General features: G+C 31.5%; 2 protein-coding genes across 3 annotated transcripts in view; both read right to left on the reverse strand.

Annotated features, from left to right (window-relative positions):
• The window catches only part of LOC110105767 (probable bifunctional methylthioribulose-1-phosphate dehydratase/enolase-phosphatase E1 1), a 35,100-nt gene extending 32,980 nt beyond the window's left edge, over positions 1–2,120 (reverse strand). Inside the window, exons 1-3 of the mRNA XM_020835396.2 lie at positions 1,888–2,120; positions 1,677–1,813; positions 376–471 (exon numbers count right to left, since the gene is read on the reverse strand). Coding sequence (XP_020691055.1) covers positions 376–471; positions 1,677–1,813; positions 1,888–2,095 — 441 coding nt within the window. The 5' untranslated portion in view covers positions 2,096–2,120. The remainder of the gene's footprint in view (positions 1–375; positions 472–1,676; positions 1,814–1,887) is intronic.
• A 3,371-nt stretch (positions 2,121–5,491) lies between these two features.
• LOC110105776 (autophagy-related protein 101) lies at positions 5,492–13,286 on the reverse strand. 2 transcript variants are annotated; one of them, XM_020835413.2, is made up of 7 exons: positions 13,054–13,286; positions 12,845–12,881; positions 9,788–9,873; positions 7,451–7,546; positions 7,065–7,224; positions 6,329–6,491; positions 5,492–5,803 (listed from the first exon to the last, which is right to left on the reverse strand). In XM_020835413.2, exons 1-7 carry the CDS (start codon positions 13,084–13,086, stop codon positions 5,722–5,724), a joined length of 657 nt encoding a protein of 218 aa, XP_020691072.1. In that variant the 5' UTR covers positions 13,087–13,286; the 3' UTR covers positions 5,492–5,721. The 2 variants fall into 2 exon arrangements, with proteins under 2 accessions (XP_020691072.1, XP_020691073.1); XM_020835414.2 differs by having other exon boundaries at positions 5,492–5,833.
• Positions 13,287–20,119: the final 6,833 nt, after the last annotated feature.

Consider the following 20,119-nt stretch of genomic DNA (forward strand, 5'->3'; position numbering starts at 1 on the left):
GAAAGCCCGAGCAACTCTATCCCATTCGGCCCTAGACGGTGAATTGGTCATTCTCTGAGCAATTCAATATGATGTAAACTCAAGCCACATAATAAAATCTCTGAACCCAAACTTCTTTCTCTTCTCTCTCTACCCCTTGGGCTTGATCTGCAACTATAATAGAATCTTGATACCTTATATGTGCAACATTAGATCCAACACATATTGGGAACAATGAAGTTATATGCAAGCATCAATCAACCTAATGCATGCCATTATTTGCAAATGCAAGTTTCAATTTTCTATATGCACTAACAATCATCAAAATGCATCGAAAGTATTATCATGGTAGAATTCATATAATATATGATTCCTTTAATTAGTTTAAAACCTCACTCGAAATTCCTTTGATAAGGGATTGATCATTGTTACAAGGCATGACTCCATCCCATGGCTATGAATGACGGCCCCTGCATTGCGCATTTGATAAGCCTACAAAAGCCAAAGACATACAAGTAAACTATCATAAAACATAGAGCACTAGCATTTAAAGGATAAGCATTTCAGCCAGCATGCGTGATAACTATTCAATGAAAAGTTTCAACATCTTGTGTGAGAGATAAGGTTCCAACTTCATATAAAAAAGGATAATAATAGGCAAGAGAATGAAGAGAGTTTAGATCGGGTATCCTAACCCAATTTTGACCATAATGAGCTTTATAGCAATCAGATTTACTTTAAGATAAATACAATACCTAATAAATCAAGATTTATATTTAATTAATTTCAAAGTAAATGTGATGACTATAAAGCCCATCCTCACTAAATTTGATCAATATATGCTGACCTAATTTTGTTTCAAATTCCAATAAATAAAACTTAATTGTTGCTGCTCATGACCAACGTTACTGAACAGTTAACATTAATAGCTAAATTGAAAGAATTCTCATTAAATTACTAAAAAAAGCAGTAGTCAATCAGGAGATTCACTCTCCTTCTTTCATACATGTATCAGATCCTAAACCTGCTCCAAAACAGAAGTCATCATATTGGTTCAAAGTTCAAATTTCTATATCATCAATTGGCAACATAACTAATTGCCCTTGAGACTGGGGAAAAAAAATCATGCACCTCCAGATAACTAAATCAGACATTCTCAACATTTTGAAACTTGAACAAATTTAAACAGAAAAGCCCCATCTGGGTAGTTAGACACGTCTTCATTGTTTATATCAAGATTCTTACATGAATATCTCCAACATTTTGCCAACAAGTCAAACCTTCGATAGAACAAAAGGACCAGTTCTTTGGGGGTAAATAGGTTACTTGGGATTAAACTATCCCTGGTTAATTTAATAGCGGGCTAACTCTTCCCTCTCCTGGATTAACGCTAGCCTGGAGCATGAAATCTCAACGGATGATACTTTAGCTTGAGCCATCTCATTAATACACCAAAAGTAATTTAGCTTTAATTTCATGCCACCCAAAAGCAAAACTGAAAAATAGATAAAACCGATTCTGAAGCGATATGAATTGATCGTTTCGAACAAATTACCAGAAAATTTAGGTTCGAACGAATATAAAAATGCAAGAAACAAAACCAATATCAACCGTCCATTCGATCAAGTACTCGAAAAAATTAAACTAGAAAATCGAAAGAAACGAAAAATATGCAAACGCGTGAGGTAATAACCCACCTTCATGAAAAGTGGGGCGCAATCAGAGCATTTAGGAGATTTATTGGGGTAGGGCTTAGTGGAAGGCGCCGAGAGAACGTCACCCTCGCTAGAAAGCACGTACATATCATCCGCTGCCATCCTCTCCTTCTGCACACCTGAAGACATTCCCGTTCGCTTCGGCGATCTCTTGAGAAGGAGAGCGAAAGATGGGGAGACATGATGCGAGTACCTGAAGGGGACATAACGATTAGCTGGTGGGGCTTTGGAATGGCGTCGTCGTGGACTTTGATGGTGATGCTACCGCCGGTACCGGAAACCCAGCCGAGGGTGTAGAACTGTCGACACAGATCGGCGACCAGTGCCCTTGTTTCCCGCGCCGCTTTGCCATCGAGATAAGCTTGCGATGAGAGCACAGGGAAGGCTTCCGCCGCAGCCATGGTCGACAATCGCTTCGGCAGTGACAATCTATAAAACGGGGCAGAGACCTTTTTACTCAGAACACAATTCTCAAGAGAGAGGTGGTGAAAGTGAAGGCTTTGTTCTCAGAACACGATTCTCAAAAATTACGAGTATGAGCAGCAGTGAGTGTATACGAGATGAGCGTATCTTTATTTATTATTATTGGGTTCGAATTTAAGAAGTTTTTCTTAGCTGAAATTTTAGGAAGGATGATGTCACTAATATAAATTAGGAAAAGAAATATGAAATAAATAAAATTTATATAGGAGTAAATTTATAGAAATTATTGGCGCATTTATTAGAAGATATCAAATATTTTGGTGCTTTTTATTGAATGCCTGTAATATTTTTGTAAATTCTAGGTAGCCCCTAAAATAATTTTTAAGAGATTACATAAAAAAATATTAGTAATAAAAATAATGAAATTAAGAAAATATTTTGTAAGTAATTAAAAGAAGTTAATTTAATGAATTAAGAAAGTAGAATATAAGTAAACTTTAATTAAAATAAAGGAAGTTTGAGTTTAGAATATAAGTGTAGATTGTAATTATTAAGTAATGTTAATTTAATGAATGCAACAGAGTATAATATAATTTATTGTTATTAATAAATAAATTAAGAAAGTAGATTATAATTACTTAGTATTAAAAATAAACGACTTAAGAGTGTATATTGTAAGTAAAATAAATAATTATAATAAGGAGTAGCTTATTATAAGATAATAATAAAAATAAATAATTAAAAGAGTATATTATAAATGTTTAGTAATTAAAATGAATGTATTTGATGATCATACGTTATTTAGTTATAAATTACTTATAAAAATAAATTACTTAAGAATTTAGATTGTAAGTAACATAAATTAATGCTTTGAGTGAGTATATTATTATTAAATAGTTATAAAGATAAAATAACTAAAGAATATATTATAATTTTTTAGAAATTAAAATAAATGTGTTTGATGATCATATGTTATTTAGTTATAAATTACTTATAAAAATAAATGACTGACTTAAGAGTTTAGATTGTAAGTAAAATAAATAAATGTATTAAATAAGATATGATCATCAAATACATTTATTAAAATTACTAAAAACTTATAATTTATTCTCTTAATTAATTTATTTTCTGATAATAGTCTACTCATTTAATGCATTGATTTATTTTACTTACAATCTATACTCTTAAGTCATTTATTTTTAATACTAACTAACTATAATATACTCTCTTAATTCTTTTTTTAATAACAATAAATTATATTATACTCGTTGAATTCATTAAATTAACATTAATTGATAATTACAATCTACTCTCTCAATTTATTTCTCTTTATTGCTAAATGTTTTTAGTCTAAACTTAGACTTCATTTATTTTTATTAACAATTACTTATATTCTACTCTCTTAATTCATTAAATTAAACCACTTATAATTACTTGCAACATACTTTCTTAATTCCATTATTTGAGAAATAATTAAAAATATTTATTTTATACTCTATTTTATTATTATGAGATTAGTTTTAAATATATTTTAATTTAAATGAGTTGCTCGACAAGCTTTTCGAGATGAGACAAATTGAGCACGGGCTTGAAATTGTATAATATACTCAAGCTTGAACTCACAAATTAACAAATTTGACTCGTGAACTCATTAATGAGTAAAGTTTGAGCCGACTTACGAGCGAACTCGACTCAATTGTAACACTAATGCACCAAATTCATAGATTTGAGACACTCTGCTCTCTGTAAATCAGCATTGGGGCGCTCAGAAACACAACGCAAGGGCATTGTAAGGAAAAAGAAAATTTTCACCCGAACCCAAGTAGGGTGCAAACCCTCACACCCCCAGCAAGCACGACAAACTCGAGATTCGAGGCAACAGAACAACCCAATTGATCTACACTATAATTAGATTCCACCACATAACACTAAGAGGCTACTTTCTATTGCAACATTAAAAAAAGTTACTTTCTCCATAAGAACTTTACAACTACACTTATAAAAACCTACGGTTGTCACAAACAGATCCAAAAATTAGTATTGAGTGAGTTAAAGTGCGCTTGAGCCCATATCTCATAATCAATTAAGAGGATGACCTCCAAAACAAGGAGTCGTGGCCTCTACTCGTCATTCAATCATACTCTCTTATGTTTCAAAAAACAAAAAGTAAATCTTACCTTCTCATAAACCTTAATGCTTAATATTTTAAACAAGATAATTTTCACAATATAATAATTAAGAGAATATATCTTGATTCATGATTATCTCATGCAAAAAATTTAATCAAACATGAGATTCTTAGAAACTTGTTTCCTCTCTTTTTTTTAAGCTTTTAGGTTATTCAAAATAACTGTTAAATGATGAGAAACTCTCAAGATAATAGGTATATGTATATACATACACACTCACATATGCCTTTATAGGTATTTAATAGGTACTCTATCGGTCATCATAAAAAAGATTGCATAATGTGTTTCCACATAAGAACTCACACAAAGGTCTTGAAATCCAATGCTGCTAGCCCCTACCTCAGCATGGAAAAAGCCATTGTTCTTACTCGTCATCTAACCTGCCAACCTACTCACGGGAAAAGCACCTATCCAGGGGCTTATTATTCCGTGCGATACTGGACAGAAAAATCGTCATGTTAAACGCTCGGTACAAAGCGGTACCGAGTACGGATACCAAGCTCGATATGTTTTAGAGTGACGTGACACATTTTTATTAATCTCCAAACATCCTTTGGATTCCGTGCAGAATAATAAATTCTATTCAAGAGGCCCTCGGCTTGCCCTTCTTATGGAGCTTGATTAACAAAGCTCCATATTACATAATTAGCATTAAAGTATTACATAAGCTCTAAGAAAATAACACCCACACATTCAAGTTTCATTTGAGACTACTTTTTTATTAATTTTTAAAATAAATTTCTAGTACAAAAATTTTTATACTAAAATATTATTTAAGAAGCAATACAAAAATCATCCCAAATGAAACTTAAAACCTTTTTGCTGCATCATGAAAGACTAAGGTTTCATCCCAGATTTCTTACTGCTCTTTAAAGCAAAATTGCTTTAAAAAGTAGTAAGAAAGCCGTCCCAAACGAAACCTTACTGCTTCTTAAAGCAGCTTTTAGTACAAAAATTATTTGTTTATACTAGAAAGCTACTACAATAAGCAGTAAGAAAGCCGACCCAAACGAAGCCTTTGGGAAGCTTAAGACCTAGTTTGGGAAGACTTTCTTACTGTTTTTTAAAATAACTTTCTAGTACAAAAAATTTAATTTTTGTACTAAAAATTATCTTAAGAAGCAGCAAGCCGCACCCCTAAGAAGTAATAGTTTTTTGACAAGAAAAAAAAACACCAATAAATGACTGCCCCTCATTTAACAGTTCATTTCTCTTTTCAGTTCTAGTAAAGCTTAAATTTTACCTTAAAGCTTAGCGAGCAATTAATACATACATAACATGTACAAAGATAAGAATATGCTCTATTTACAATTAGTCACATACCCTTTTCAGATTTTTCAGCCTGCTAAGCGTCGCAGTTCAAAAACAGAAAGAGTAGAAGAATACAATAACAATAGTACCATAAAGTTCTGCAATCAGCTAAGCATGCTGGGATGTGAAGTCTGTAGCATTCTCTTCAAAACATCGGTGTGCCATCCAAATGATGAATCTGATGAACTGCAGAGCAATCCAAGTAAATGGTGTCACCTGAAGTTAAAAAAAAATGGAGCAATAACAATATAAATTGGTTTGGACCTGAAGTATTAAAGTGCATAGTATTTACAAGCTTTTTTTTTTATTTATTTATCCAAGCCAAGAAAATGATTATTGCAGACTTGATAAAATATAGTATTCAAGAGGTTTATTACATAGATATTAATTCAAAAATAGAAAATATAAGGCTTCGCTCATTCTTATTTTTTCTGAAGCAACTTTCTGATACAAAATTATTTTTTTACTAAAAAACTGCTTCATAAAGTAGTAAAAAAGCAGTCACAAATGAAGCCTAAATTTACTAAATTGAAATAACATATTAAAGATATTTCAGTGAAAAAAAAACCTTCCCCAAATATAAAAAATTGAGATGCAGAGAAGTAGAAAACATGTTAAGTAAAAGATGTATAATATAATGATGAAATCGGTTTTTTTTTAGTTTTTTTTAATAATTTTTTAATTAAGATTGCAGGGGAAGAAAGCACAAACCTTGGGATTGATATTTCGTATGGGAAGGATATAACCTCGTTATTTGGTATTGGAGGGATGTGGTCCTTCTTATCATTAACAAATTTTATGATATGGAACAAAACTTCGCGCAAGGAATCCTCAAGTGCAGCACGACGCGAACTGCTCTCTTTCAGCACATCCTCTGAGATCACGCATTCAAATGTCATCAAAGCTAATATTAAACGGAGATAATTAAACTGCAAAAACATGGTGAAAATATTCTGGTAAAAAAATTGATCATGATAGATTTTAAAATCATTAGATTTTTAGAATGTGTAATTATAAAAATTAATTGGTTAATTATATATTAGACTCATCTTAAAATAAATTCAATAATTTTAAAACTCATCCTAACTCCATTTTTCTCCTAATTAGACCTGCAGTAGCCATTTACGAGCCATTACTTCCACTTATAATGGTTGGGGCTCATTAACTCAGGCTTCGTTTGGGGCGACTTTCTTACTGGTTCTAAAGCAATTTTTTAGTATAAAAATTAAAATTTTTGTACTAGAAAGTTGCTTTAAGAAGCATTAAGAAAGTTATCCCAAATGAAACCTCAATCTTAGTGATTTACAATGAAATTAATGGCACTACAAAATTACCATCATAATTGAAGAGAATCTAACAATACTCTTAAACACCAGCAAACAAGAGCTTTAGTGTTTGCAACAAGTTCCTACAGGTCAGTAAAGAGAAGAAAAGAAGAGAAGAATACCTTCAGAATTTACAGGCACTTTGCTGTGATGAGATTTGCCATGTGTTTTAGGAGTTACTACATGCAAATTAATGTGCCATTGTTCCCAATATAGGCGCTCAATTCTGTTACTAAACCATGTTGGCTGCTTGTTTTTGACTTCATAAAAAGATAAGGATACCTGCGCCATTAAGTCACAGTTAGAATTCACTTCGCAGAACAAATGCTTCCATGGTAAAGCGATCCATGAAAACCTTACTAATATTTACGGAAATTCAAATCTAGCAGCTTATCGTGTTGGCTTGTATAGGGAAACAAAAAAAAAGATGTGCAAAAGCTAAATAAATAACTATTTGAGATTATTAGAGCATTTTCTGAGGCAAATATCTATAAATCATCAACTTAACCTGGCATTTCCTGTTAGGATGTTTCTCTACCCAAATCATAAACTGGTCAATCTTTTCTTCTATTTTCTTGTCTAAGTCTGCATCCCCACAATGGACCTATTTAAAAAAACACAAAGGAGAGATTAAGTTTTCCAAAACAAAATCTCTAATAAAGGTAGGCAACAAGTCCTGCAGGTAAATAGAAGTCTTAGAACAATAAGAACAAGTCCAGCAGGCAAATAGAAGTATTGAAGAACTATAATATTTCAAATGCCAACAGCAGCATAATAGGTTCCATGGTCAATACATCCCACATTTGCTTGAATTAGGGCGTTAAATAACATGTGAAATTAACTTTTTAAACATTTCCCCTCGATTACTTTTTTGAAAGACAGCTCGTGCTTAATTGTAGACACAACAAAGCAAACTTTCCTCAGTGAGCACAACTATTTCATAACAACTTACTTTAATTTTAACAAAAACTAGGCACATAGAACAATTCACTTTTTCTTGATTAAGAAATCCAGAAAACTTGAAACTAAAGTTTAAGAAATTGATATATCAAATTGTTGTGCTTCTTCATTGAAAAGTGTTGGCTGCAATCAAATGGAGATAAATGGAACCCATTGCTGATCATGAAGAAGCAAATGTGGATTTGATATTGGATCTGATTATCAAGCAAATGAGGACCACGTGCAAAAATATGTAGAAGGAAGGTCACAATCGCCACATTAAGTGCAGGAAACTGCAGGGATATCACTACCAGCTGAGGTGAGAAAGACTTGTCATACTATCTCATAAGTGGTGGCAGCCTGGCAGGCACACGGATGCAGAGCATGGGGGCTAGCAATGTGTAGAATGGGATGGGATAGGCGAATTTGTTTAGTGCTACAGGCGGATATCTAAAGGATGAAATAGCAATGTGTAGAATGGGGTAGGATAGGCGAATTTTTTTAGTGCATATAGGCGAATATCTAAAGGATGAGATGTAAGGATTTAATGGAGACGTAAAAATAATTTCATTGTCTCTGAAAGACATGCCAAATCATTGAGAAGAATCATCGGAAGCATACCTGAATACATTGAAATGCAGAATCAAGATTTTCGGTCTTCCACATTTGAAGCGGTGTACTCCAAGAGAGCGAGAGACCCCTTCTTTTCACTCAAGATGAGAAATGAATAAAATGAGAACTTAACCGCTTAAACTGGGGACCATGACCCTTTAATACTTTAAATGTATTTATTTTATTTCAGCCCCTCATTAAAATAAAATAAATACTTGGCCTCTACACAATAATTAATTCCATACAAATTTAATTTAAATATCACATAATCTAAATAATAATTTAATACTTAAATAGATCATGAATTTAATTGACTCAATTTTAGAAAACTTCTAATGTATAATACTTTATTTATATGTATAGATATATGAGCCCAAATATATAAATTTCCCAACATGAAATATCAGCAACAGAGAAATGATAATGCTGGAAAAGCAAACATGATAGCTCGAGCATGTAGGGAAAAGAGCGAAGGGACGGCGGTTGTGTGTAGAGTTTGTGATTGAGAAAGAGATATTTGATGGAGGCAATGGATTTGAATCAATAGGATACATAATGAAGAGCAAGGATGTTTGGATTCCAATATCAAATGATACAAATGAGTAGAGAAGGAGAATTGGGTGTTAAGAAAGAGAACCAAGATGGGAAGATAGACACAAAAGATGAAGAGTAATTTTCAATTCATGGTGAACTTATTCAATTGCAAGTTATGAATACCCTATTTATACAATAGAGTTTACAAAAAAAGATAAAATAAAATTAAGTTCAAATCTAATCTCACCTAATCCTAAAAAATTTAAGGTTCAAACCAAATAACATTCAAAAGGATAATTAAACCTAATTTCAATTAAAATAAGCAAAACAAATTCTAACTTACATGAAATAATAGAAATTAATTATAAACTTAATTTATTGTTATGCATCATGCTTACAAATAAGAAAAAAAGCAATGGATGAAAAAGAACTGCATGCATTAACTACATCTAAAAAATAGCATGCATTAACTACTTCTAAAAAAATAGCATGCATTTGAGAACATGCTAATCAGGTTTGAAGTCCATTTATTGCAGAAACATATACTTGACATATAAGACACAATGAAAGAGTTTACTTTCCAGGCTAATGATATCCATAAGCGTCTAGCCACAAGTTCTCCATCAAAACTTAAATGTATGCATACACTTAAATATGATCACAACCTTATCCTTTAAATTTAAAACTTCTTTCATAATAGTTATGCCGGAAGAATAAAAACCCCTACAAAATTTACCTAAAAAGCATTAGAGTTACTTACATATGTTATCTCAAAAAGTTCACAATCAACATCTTTTGGCCGAACGAGCCCGAGAGCTCTGTGAAAAACAATTGTGTGGAGTACACCTGCAACTCAATAGACAATTATCTTTTAAGGAAGTTAATGAATGCTAAATAGCTTTGCATAATCAATAACAGCTTTAAGCCAATAAAGAAATATTAGTTTTCTCTAATTAATGATTCAATGTGTCTTCACCATGTACTTCCAGAAAAAAGAACGCTATCATTGTATGCAGAGAACCTTGAAGTTGAAAGAAAAGTTGAAGAGCAACGTGGATCATTGGTGAATATGGATGAGTCAAAGCACGCATGCACGCATGCAAAATCCATGGCAATCTCATCCTTCAACATTCCTCAAACAAGTAAAACACTCCTTTCCCTAGTCTAAAGTCAGTGGGGACAACACAATCAGAATTAAAAGAGAGGCAAAACACTTGGGAATCTTACCAGACCAAATAAGCAAATACATACATTAAAAATTTTGGTAAACCAATTGGGAGAAAGGTATAGTGAAATTACCCAATCACTTATGAGGCTTCAAAAATGAATCAATGAAAATGTCATTTGGGCATAGTTCTATTTATCCAATAATTTTTTGGCATATTTAGTTCATCAGCATCTGCAATGTTATGTCATGTTATTCAAAGATGTCAACTATTTGATTTGTGGAAGCTTTAAATCATCATAATCATCATCATTATTATTTGTATCCCAACTATTTAGGGGGCAATTATGAATCCTCATTTTTCATCCGTTTATATTGAGTATAAGTTAAGGTGTTAAACTTGTCCTCCACATATCATTTTGAACAAGTTCTACACCTTTTTTCAATTGTTCTATTTGAACGACATCACAGACATTTAATGCAAAGAAATCTTTAAGTACATAATGCCTACCCCACTCCTTTGATCGGTACCATATATTTCTTCTCATTTTGCCACCTCCAAACAATGATGTCCGTGGTTGCAAATAAAGCATCATCTCCTCATCGATGAGAAAATCAATATGTTATTTTCCTCTCTAATTTCTTAATGATTGTTGGAAATTGCCATTATTAGCCCCTTCATGGTTGCATGTGCTTTTTTTTGTCTGCATAGTCTGCTCTTTGTCCCTTTTCCCATCAGTGCATATGTTTTGTATCTCTTTCCCAATTTAATGCTCCTCTCCCTCAATAGATTATCAAATTTAATGAAAAACGATCTCAAATTATTAATTATAATTATTGTCAATTGGTATATGTTTTGTATCTCTTTGCCATTCAAAGAGAAGCATAATATTAAGTTAAGTGTTGCAGAGATGAGGATGCTCAGGTGTATGAGTGACTTTAATCTTAAAGACAGGATACGAAATGAGCATATATGTGAAAAGGTTGGAGTAGCTCCAGTGGAAGATAAGATTAGAGAGAGTCGCCTTAGATGATTTGGTCATATAAAATGGTGGCCTTCCGATGACTCGGTTAGATAAGTAGATGTATTATATTTAACTAATTATGTTAAGAAAGGTAGAGGTAGACCTAAAAAAACTTGGTTAGAAAATATTAGAAATGACATTTCTTTATTAGATTTAGATGAGAATTTGACCCTTAATAGGACACAATGGAAAAAAATGATTCATGTAGCCGACCCCACATTTTAGTGGGATAAAGACTTGTTGTTGTTGTTGGTATAAAATTCATGTTCCATAATCAAATAATATATAGCTATGCTCAAATACACAAGAAACTGTTTCATGGCATCACAACGTTCCATCTTGAACAAATTATTTTATCAAACAGTCAAATCAATCTCACCTAGAAGCAATAAAATTCATACCAATAATTAATGAACACAGAAATAAACTAACATATCATAAACAACACAAAGTTGTCTTCTGCATACAATAATTCAGAAACAATGCTTGCTATAATAGAAAACCTCAAAGCATTGCTTTTTTTCCATCACAATCCACTTTTATAATTTCCTTATTCATTTAAATTAATACATAATAAAAGTAATTAAGGTTTTCCATTCTATTGTCATTTATTTCATTCCTTTATTTTGAAAATCATCTTCTTCAAAATTTCTACAAAAGAAACAGGAGAGCATGCCTCCTAGCTTTTTAGATCAGCTTTAATTAGCAATGTGTGATGTTGTAATTTGATTCTGGAGCATTGTTGCAGTTTAACTTTATTAAACCTTTTCCTTACCACCTAAATAGCAATTAAGTTCCTTCAAGAAGAAAAAGTTTAGTATGATTTAATACAATGTGCAAACAATAAATCTAAACAACAGGATAAATCTGCTGAACAAATTAGGATCACAAACTTACACCTCAAGATCAAATAGGGAGTTTGAAAATCTTATAAAATAATACCAAAAAAACCAAATGAATATAAATGAGCATGATTAATAATCTTTTTGGCACCTTCCTTTGCAATGCAAGGGCATGTGAAATAAAAAATATAATCTTGACAAAATAAGAATAAATAAATACAGTTGAAATCTAAGAAATAATCTTCCAAAGGTCAACTAAAACTCTTATCATTGGACCAAATAGTTACAACAGGATACCACTAAGATTGAATTAAACATATTGTATTTGACATATATTGCTAGCATCAAACAACATGGGCATCTCAACAACACTTGCATCTAAAAAATATTGAATCAAATAACCCTAATAGATCAGATTTGATATGTCGTAATCTCACTTTTATTTTCTCACCCATAATATCTCAAAATAAGAATTTCAGTAAATCTACATGCTCATTAACAGTCCATCAAACAGGCCCTTGGCATGCTTCAATGCAATGCAGCCTGAATAAGAGATATAGACTGATGGTATTCTGGTTTCCAAACGGAAAATTTCCAAACAAGTGCAAGTCCAACATCAGGATTGTTTTAACTCCAACAGATCAAGTATATCAAGAGTCATAGAATTCAGACCCGATTGTCTTAAGAGCTTTAAAACCTTAAAAAACTATATTCAACAAATATAATCAAACCAAAGCAGCCATAAAATACAGATTCAGCGTAGAAAAGGAAAAAAAAAATCTTACAGCGCAACACTTCGCGAATCTCAAGCGGCTCGAGTACCTAGATGCGCAACAAATCAGTTATATTTGGACAGAAAATTAAAAAAAAAAAACAAACAAATAACGAACTAACGGGAAAGAACGGTGGTGAAAAATTTTCAATACAAACCCCGAAGGCCAGAATAAAAACAGAAAATCAGTTAGGAAACCAAGTACTAAGATTCAAAACTTACTAGCTCTTTCAGCTGGCAGACTTCGCAGTTCATGGTTCTGATGACTTGACCTAGGTTAACGATCAGAATAGATGGCAGAAATAAATATGGACGCGAGACCGACGAGGTAAATCAGGGTTTTGGGCGCGGCGCAGGCGGAGCTAAAAGTAGCTCGGAGTGAAGAGGAGGAGACCTCTTTCGACCTTCGCTATCGTGGAGCACTCGCCTGGTTTAGATGTCCTCTTGCGTGACGGTATTGTGCTGAAAAGCAAAAAAAGCCTGTCCGGCCCGTTAAAAAACGATATCAGTAAAACCAAGCCCATTAAGGGCCTTGCATAATTAGCTCTGTAAAATTTATTTGTAGAGAGAGACAAAGAGAGGAAAGAGTTTTTTGTATTGGCATTAAAATAAAAATTGAATACATATACATATAATTTGAGAGAAGTACTTAAAAAAGTATAATGTTTTTATATAAAAATTCAAGTAAAATAATATGGGGCTTAATCTAACTAAAATATATTTACTAATATAAATCAATTGATAATCACAAAGGGACACAACTCTCCTTGGCCTATTGGTTGAAAGCTTAGGCTTCCAACTAAGAGGTTCAAGATTCGAGTCCTTGTGTATGCGTTGTGTGTGTGAGTTTGCCTTAAATGGCCTAAATGTCCCAAAAAAAATAATCACAAAGGGTGACATCCCATGTACTAGATAGATAAAGTTTTGATTTAATACACGACGTTTGGGCTATGGAGATATCTTCTTTGATGCTAGTAGGAGTCGTGGTGTATGTACGTAAGTTATTATTAGGTGATGGTGAATAATTATTCTGATATTTTTCTTAATAGTAGAAAAATCAAGTGACTAGCAGGATCTGCATAAAACATTAGTTCCTAGTTTATAAGGAATATTAGTTGTCATTTAACATTGAGCGAACGACTTTTCCGCTCTCTTTATAGGAGAGAAAGTTGGGGACTTGAATGATGGGTGTTAAAAATGTGGGCTTTGAAAGAGTGTGTAGAAGATGTTAGATTGTATCATCTACGAGAATGAAAAAGATCATATATATTCTCTTCTACGTGAAAATCAACTGAAGCCGAATTGAGTCACACACACATATATAGTTGGCTACTTGGCTTGGCTTTGTAGTACTTCATAGATAAGGAACTATATTATATTAAAAAAAAAAAAGATAATTCATGAAACAAACTTAAAATATAAAGATTCATATAACTACAAATACTATAGATTTTCCCCACCTGACAAACAAAGTCGTATATGATCTATTTTAGTTTAGAGATATGTTTTTCATGAGCGCAAGCCCACATGATTAATTAAACCCTGAGTGTGATTCTCAAGAGAATGTCTCGATTAAGAATACTCATTCGTAGTCTTTGATTCAATATAATGGATCTTGATGTTTATCCTAACTAATAGACTTTCTGACTGACGAGCCTAGCTCCATAAAACCACTACTCGACTCATTTACCCCTGTGGTTATATCTTATTAGAAATATTAGTACAACATAGCTTATGTGTGCACAAAAAATTGGTGCGGATTAAATTCAATTCAGTTATGGTCCTAAATGTTGTGCATACAACCTTCAATTTTGGAGGATATAACATAAAATAATAAATTTGGCATGTGTGGGACATGCAATGCTAATGTATACAATATGCAATAATTAGTGTGTGAGTTAAAAATAATATATGTGACATACAAAAATTTGAGTGCATGACAAGTAACAACTAATGTGTGATATGTACATGCAATAATTCATGTATGCAACAGCTATTGAATATATGATAACTAGACTAAGGCTTTATTTAGGATAGTTTTCTCACTACTTTTTAAAAATAAATTTTTAATATAAAATGTCATGTTCAAAAAGAATTTGAATTAAAAAGTTGTTATATAAAACAATAAAAAACTATTAGAAGAATAATTTTAGTGATAAAGTTATCTTTTTAGATAAAGTGAGAAGTGATAAAATGTTGGAGAGAAGTAGGACAAAATGGAGTAAAAATGGAAGTGGTTGTTAATAAATGATGGGGAAGAATCAATACAGGAAAATGGTTGATTTCATGTGGTCTTTCTCATCAGAAATCGGCCAATTTCCATCGAAATAATACATTTTTTATGGATATCCGATGAAAAATTTTCTGCCAACAAAACACGCGCCAGAAATAATTACCTGTGAAAAAATCTAAGAAAATTTCAGGCAGAATTTGTCCCCGAAAAAATTTTAAAAATTTCCATCACAACTCAATTTTCATTTGCTCAAATTCTGCTAGCCGAAATCAACCATAAATCCATCGGAAAAATCGGTCAAAAAATCATCGAAAATTTTTCATTGAAAATCAACCTGAAATCCATCGGAAATTTGTCTGCTGGAAAATCCGCTGGAATTTCTAGAATAATTTTTGGCCGAAAATTCAGTTGATAATTAGCATTTTTCTTGTAGTGAATGCGATGGTGGTGGAAAATGGAAATGTGGAAAAAAAATTACGAGATAAAGGTGGAGAAGGAAATAGAGAGATAAAGAGATTGAAAAATATATGAAAATGGAGGTGGGGGCATGGAGAAGAAGATGTTGATGAAGAAAATTGTGGATTTGTATGGGAAAAAAGGGAAGAAGAAGAAAAATATAGAGGAGAAAGAAGAACGGAAGAAATAAAACAAGATGCAATTAATAAATGAAAGGATGAGCTAAGGATGGCCAAGTAGGGAAAGGAAAGGGAGGTAAGTTAAAATTATAAAGTAAACAAATAACGAAGAGGCACATTTAAAAAAAAAAAAAATAAAAAGGTGAGATAGGGTTCATTACAGCTCATGCAGTGCAAGCTAAGAGTCAGATGGTGAAGAAAATTGCAACATAATCAAGGGGCTATTAGGTTGTGTGCGAATAGAAACGATGAAGAGATATAACAACCCATCTTTTAACACAATCAAATAATATTTCAGGAGTCATTATAAGTCCAATTTGTAAACCATCCTCACCATGATATAGATATTATTGTTCTTTATTTATAATAATTTTCTCCTAATTTTATGGACAGTGTAGAAATTAACACATGTAGGCATAAGTTGGTTTGTCTGTTCTTAGTTATAATCTTAATTATAGCTTGTAACCGATTAACCAAATTACGCCAATGGGTAGAGGTTGACAACTCCTAAATGATTATTAAAAGTCACCTGTGAAATTAAATGATTAATAGAAATAAATGAAAGATAATATATAATTAACAGACACTGATATATATGACAGGTAAATTGATGATTGCAGTGATAAGTTTTGATTACTTATTAAGCTTTGTAAGCTCATTATGTAATTTTTGTTAATTTCAGGTCCGGAAAGGGATCAGGAACCTCGAGAGTGAGGCTGATCAATGTTTTCAAATTTTCTTTTATTTTTTTGTAGCCGGGAGCTTTCAAAATTGATATATTGATATTATTGAAATCTCCTCATTATGATACATTGCATTTTGAAGGAATGAATATGTAAATATATATATATATATATATATATATATATATGATTTATAATTTAAGATAATTTTGTGTTAAATGGAGTTATGGCTTAAATTTTGAATTTTTATTCAAATTTAACTTGACTTTACATAAATTTTAAGTAAATATATATTTTTAATGTAATTAATATTAATTTACTATTTTACAATAATTTTGATATTTTAAAATAATTATTGAGGTGAATTTATCTTTTTTGGGCCAAAATAATCAATCATAAAGATGAGTGATCAAACTATATTTGATTTTGATTACTTTGAACTAAATTGAACTAAATCAATGATTCATACATAACTATACAATTCATTTGCAAAATAAGGTCCCAATAAAAAAAAATTATGTAAGAACTCAAATATAATAACGCATTTTAAAATCAAATAATTAAGTTTTTGTTTGAATTGGAGCACTTTTACTGTGTGTTGAGGCATTAGCCTTTGAGCGCAATGGCGCCAGAAATTACCTCTATGTCATTGAAGCCTATGTTCTTCAGTAATTCTAGATTGAACACGCGACTCTACGGTGTTATTTAGCTTGCTCATGAAAGAAAGGAAGAAAGAGAGGACAAAGAAAAGGAGAGAGGAAGTTCTTCGGTGTGTTTTAGTCCGTTGCTTCTATTTTAAAAGTATTTTGACAATTTTAAGTGATTATTATCATACTTCTGTCTTCCATTATTTTATTTTCTATGAATCTTATCTCTTCTATATCTATCAAAAATGCATTATCACCTAATTTTGTAAGCTTTCACTATGTAACTTTGTATATATTATAGATTTGATATTCTTAACGATTTGATATAATTTTATTGCATTTTTACCAATCAAATATGCGTATAAAATTTTTATATAAAATGAATAGGAAAACTATATACAAAAAATAAGTTGAAAACTAATGTCTTGTGATTTGATATGAAAATACGAAACTGTGACTTAGGCTAAAATAATTGATGTGATGAAAATATATTATGATGTACATAAGTGATACAAATATAATAGAAATGATATACTAATTGATATCATATATATATACATGATATTAAATCTCACATGATACTCTTAAGATTTATTGATTCACTAATGGGAGTCATAAGAAGCTCATAATTGATTGAAAGTCATAAGAAGTCGAGGCAACTGATTTATATAATTCACTGATTGAAAGTCATAAAGAGTTCACTGATTGAGAGTTATAAGGAACGACTAATTGGAAGTCATAAGGTTAGGAGCAAGATCAATATCATCTCATCTAAATATATAATAGACAGTACTAAAACATGATAAAAATATTAATATAATTGCTTTGCATATACTAACTAATTTAATTAAGTGAATAATAAGATTGACTGATTGAATAAAATTGATTGCATAAGATTGATTAAAAGGTAATTAATGATAGAAATTGGTTGATTGACTGACAAAACGAGAAGTAATGTGTAATAAAACTTATAAATTGCCGCATGTGGCTGGTACGGATAGCATATATTGATGCATTGACTTCTTTACATTTTTTTTCTTTTTTAATTGACTTCTTTACATTATTTACATCATATTATTTCTTTTTTATCTTATACTAATTTTAGTTGTAAGATTTCATTTATTTATTGTACTTCTATATTTATTATTGGGTTTTATATGATTTCCTGTAAATATATGAAACCTTCTGTTTGGGGCTTAATAAAAATGAAGTTTTAGTTTTATTTTTAATTATTTGGTGATATATATTCTTTTGCAGCTTGTCGTGACTATTAGACAGATTGTTTTGCATAATGGCTGACAATGGCCTGTAAAGGCGGAGCAATTATTACATCCGGTCACCAGATGCATCCAGAGACCAATAATAATGCGCCACGTCACCTAAAACTCGGTATTTAGCACTTGGTATTGCTCGATATACGTTCTGATTTTCAATTTTTTGACCGGATGTAATAACTTCTCGTAATGGCGGGAGTACGATGGCTATGGTGGTGTGGTTATCTTGTGAATGCAATGATGGAAATTTTATATTGTATTTAAAAATGGATCAAATCAAACGAATTCTAAATTTATCAAAATTAGATAATAAATTACAAATACTTCTAAATTTTACTCTTTCCTTTTATTTCAGATTATTTTTTTTTTAATTTAAATATTTAAAATATTTTACACCCTTTGAGCTGTATTAATCCGTATACGTACAGTTAAACTCCTAGCCATCGAATTAAAAAATAATTTTAGCTTTATATTCCTATTTTTAAAAAAGCTGGTCGCATTTCAAGCATGAAATTTTCTTTGACGTACGATTTTTTTAAATTAAATCTTGCTTATCGAGACAATTATATGGCCACTCTAAGGAGATGAGTTGATGGAAAAAAAGATTTAAATTAAATTTACTTTGAGAGCTCAATATTCATAAAATTAAACAAAAGAAAAGAATCAAAATGATCATTTAACTCTCCATAAAAGATCGAAATAATCTTCTATTTAAAAAAATATTTTGATCCTGCCTTGACTATTTAAAAAAGATTCTAAAATAATCCCACCTTTTTTCCTTTCCATTCACTCGGATCTCTTCCGTTTCATCTATTTTGTCCAGATCCTCCCTTTCTTCCGAAAAAAGGGAAGGGTTTTCTTCGGTGGATCCCTCTTGTTCCTGTTTAGTCTCCTTCATTTCGGAAGTTGTTTCTACATCGCTTTCTTCCTTTCTTTCTCCCCCTTCTTCCGTTTCTGAGGTTTCTTTCTCTTTCAGTTTCTTAGTGACAATAGGCGACGGCATTCTGCCTAAATAGTAGACACAGGTGATAAATAAGAGAATACTAAAGATTCGAGCCATAGAATTTCTCAATTCTGACACAAGATACATAATTGACTGCATTGATCTCGGTAGCTACACCACCCACGGAATTTAAAGAACCTAAAGGAGCATGAGTCATATATTCTGCCGAACGTCGTTCTTGCCAAGGCTGTATGTCTTTTTTAAGCCTACTCAAGTCCAAACCATTGGGACCCCTTAGAGGTTCTAACCAGGGAGCACGAAGATCCCAAAAACGCATAGTTTCTCCTAAGACTATTTTGATTTTTTTAAAGACTTAAGAAATCAAAATGATCCTTTAATATAATCAATGACCAACTTAATACGTAATAAAACATTAAGGAACTATTTTGATCATTTTAAGAGCAGGGCATCAAAGAGCTTCAAGAATAAGCAAGTGAAAGCTTGCCACATATGCAGGCCTGCCTGGTTTGACTAGCCCTACTTATCCGCCGTTCTAAATTCATAAGCAAATTTTTAGTATAAAATTTAAATTTTTTGTACTAAACAATTACTTTAAAAAACAATAAAAAAATCATCTCAAATGAAACCTTATTATTATTATTATTATTATTTACTTCTCTACATAATTTATTAGGGTATATAAGATTCTTTTAAAAGTCTGCTCTGAATAATAAAACAAAAGCAAAAAATTACCCTAATAAAAAATATATATGTTTCTTCACAGATTTTGCCCTGAATTACCAATCAAAACTTAAAAAGCATCCAAATAGCCAACAAAAGTTTAAAAATTTCCTGTAGGCAAATGTTCCACCA

The sequence above is a fragment of the Dendrobium catenatum genome, unplaced genomic scaffold, assembly GCF_001605985.2.
Source record: "Dendrobium catenatum unplaced genomic scaffold, ASM160598v2 fragScaff_scaffold_1342, whole genome shotgun sequence".
In the NCBI taxonomy this organism is placed as follows: domain Eukaryota; kingdom Viridiplantae; phylum Streptophyta; class Magnoliopsida; order Asparagales; family Orchidaceae; genus Dendrobium; species Dendrobium catenatum.

Bases quoted from the DNA above. Each gene is read 5' to 3' on its own strand.
- LOC110105776 (XM_020835413.2), bottom strand. From the start codon at position 13,086: ATGAACTGCGAAGTCTGCCAGCTGAAAGAGCTA. The intron at 9,874-12,844 runs GTAAGATTTTTT...ATTGAGTTGCAG, and splicing joins GATTCGCGAAGTGTTGCGCT to GTGTACTCCACACAATTGTT. The intron at 5,804-6,328 runs GTTTGTGCTTTC...ATTGCTCTGCAG, and splicing joins TACGAAATATCAATCCCAAG to TTCATCAGATTCATCATTTG.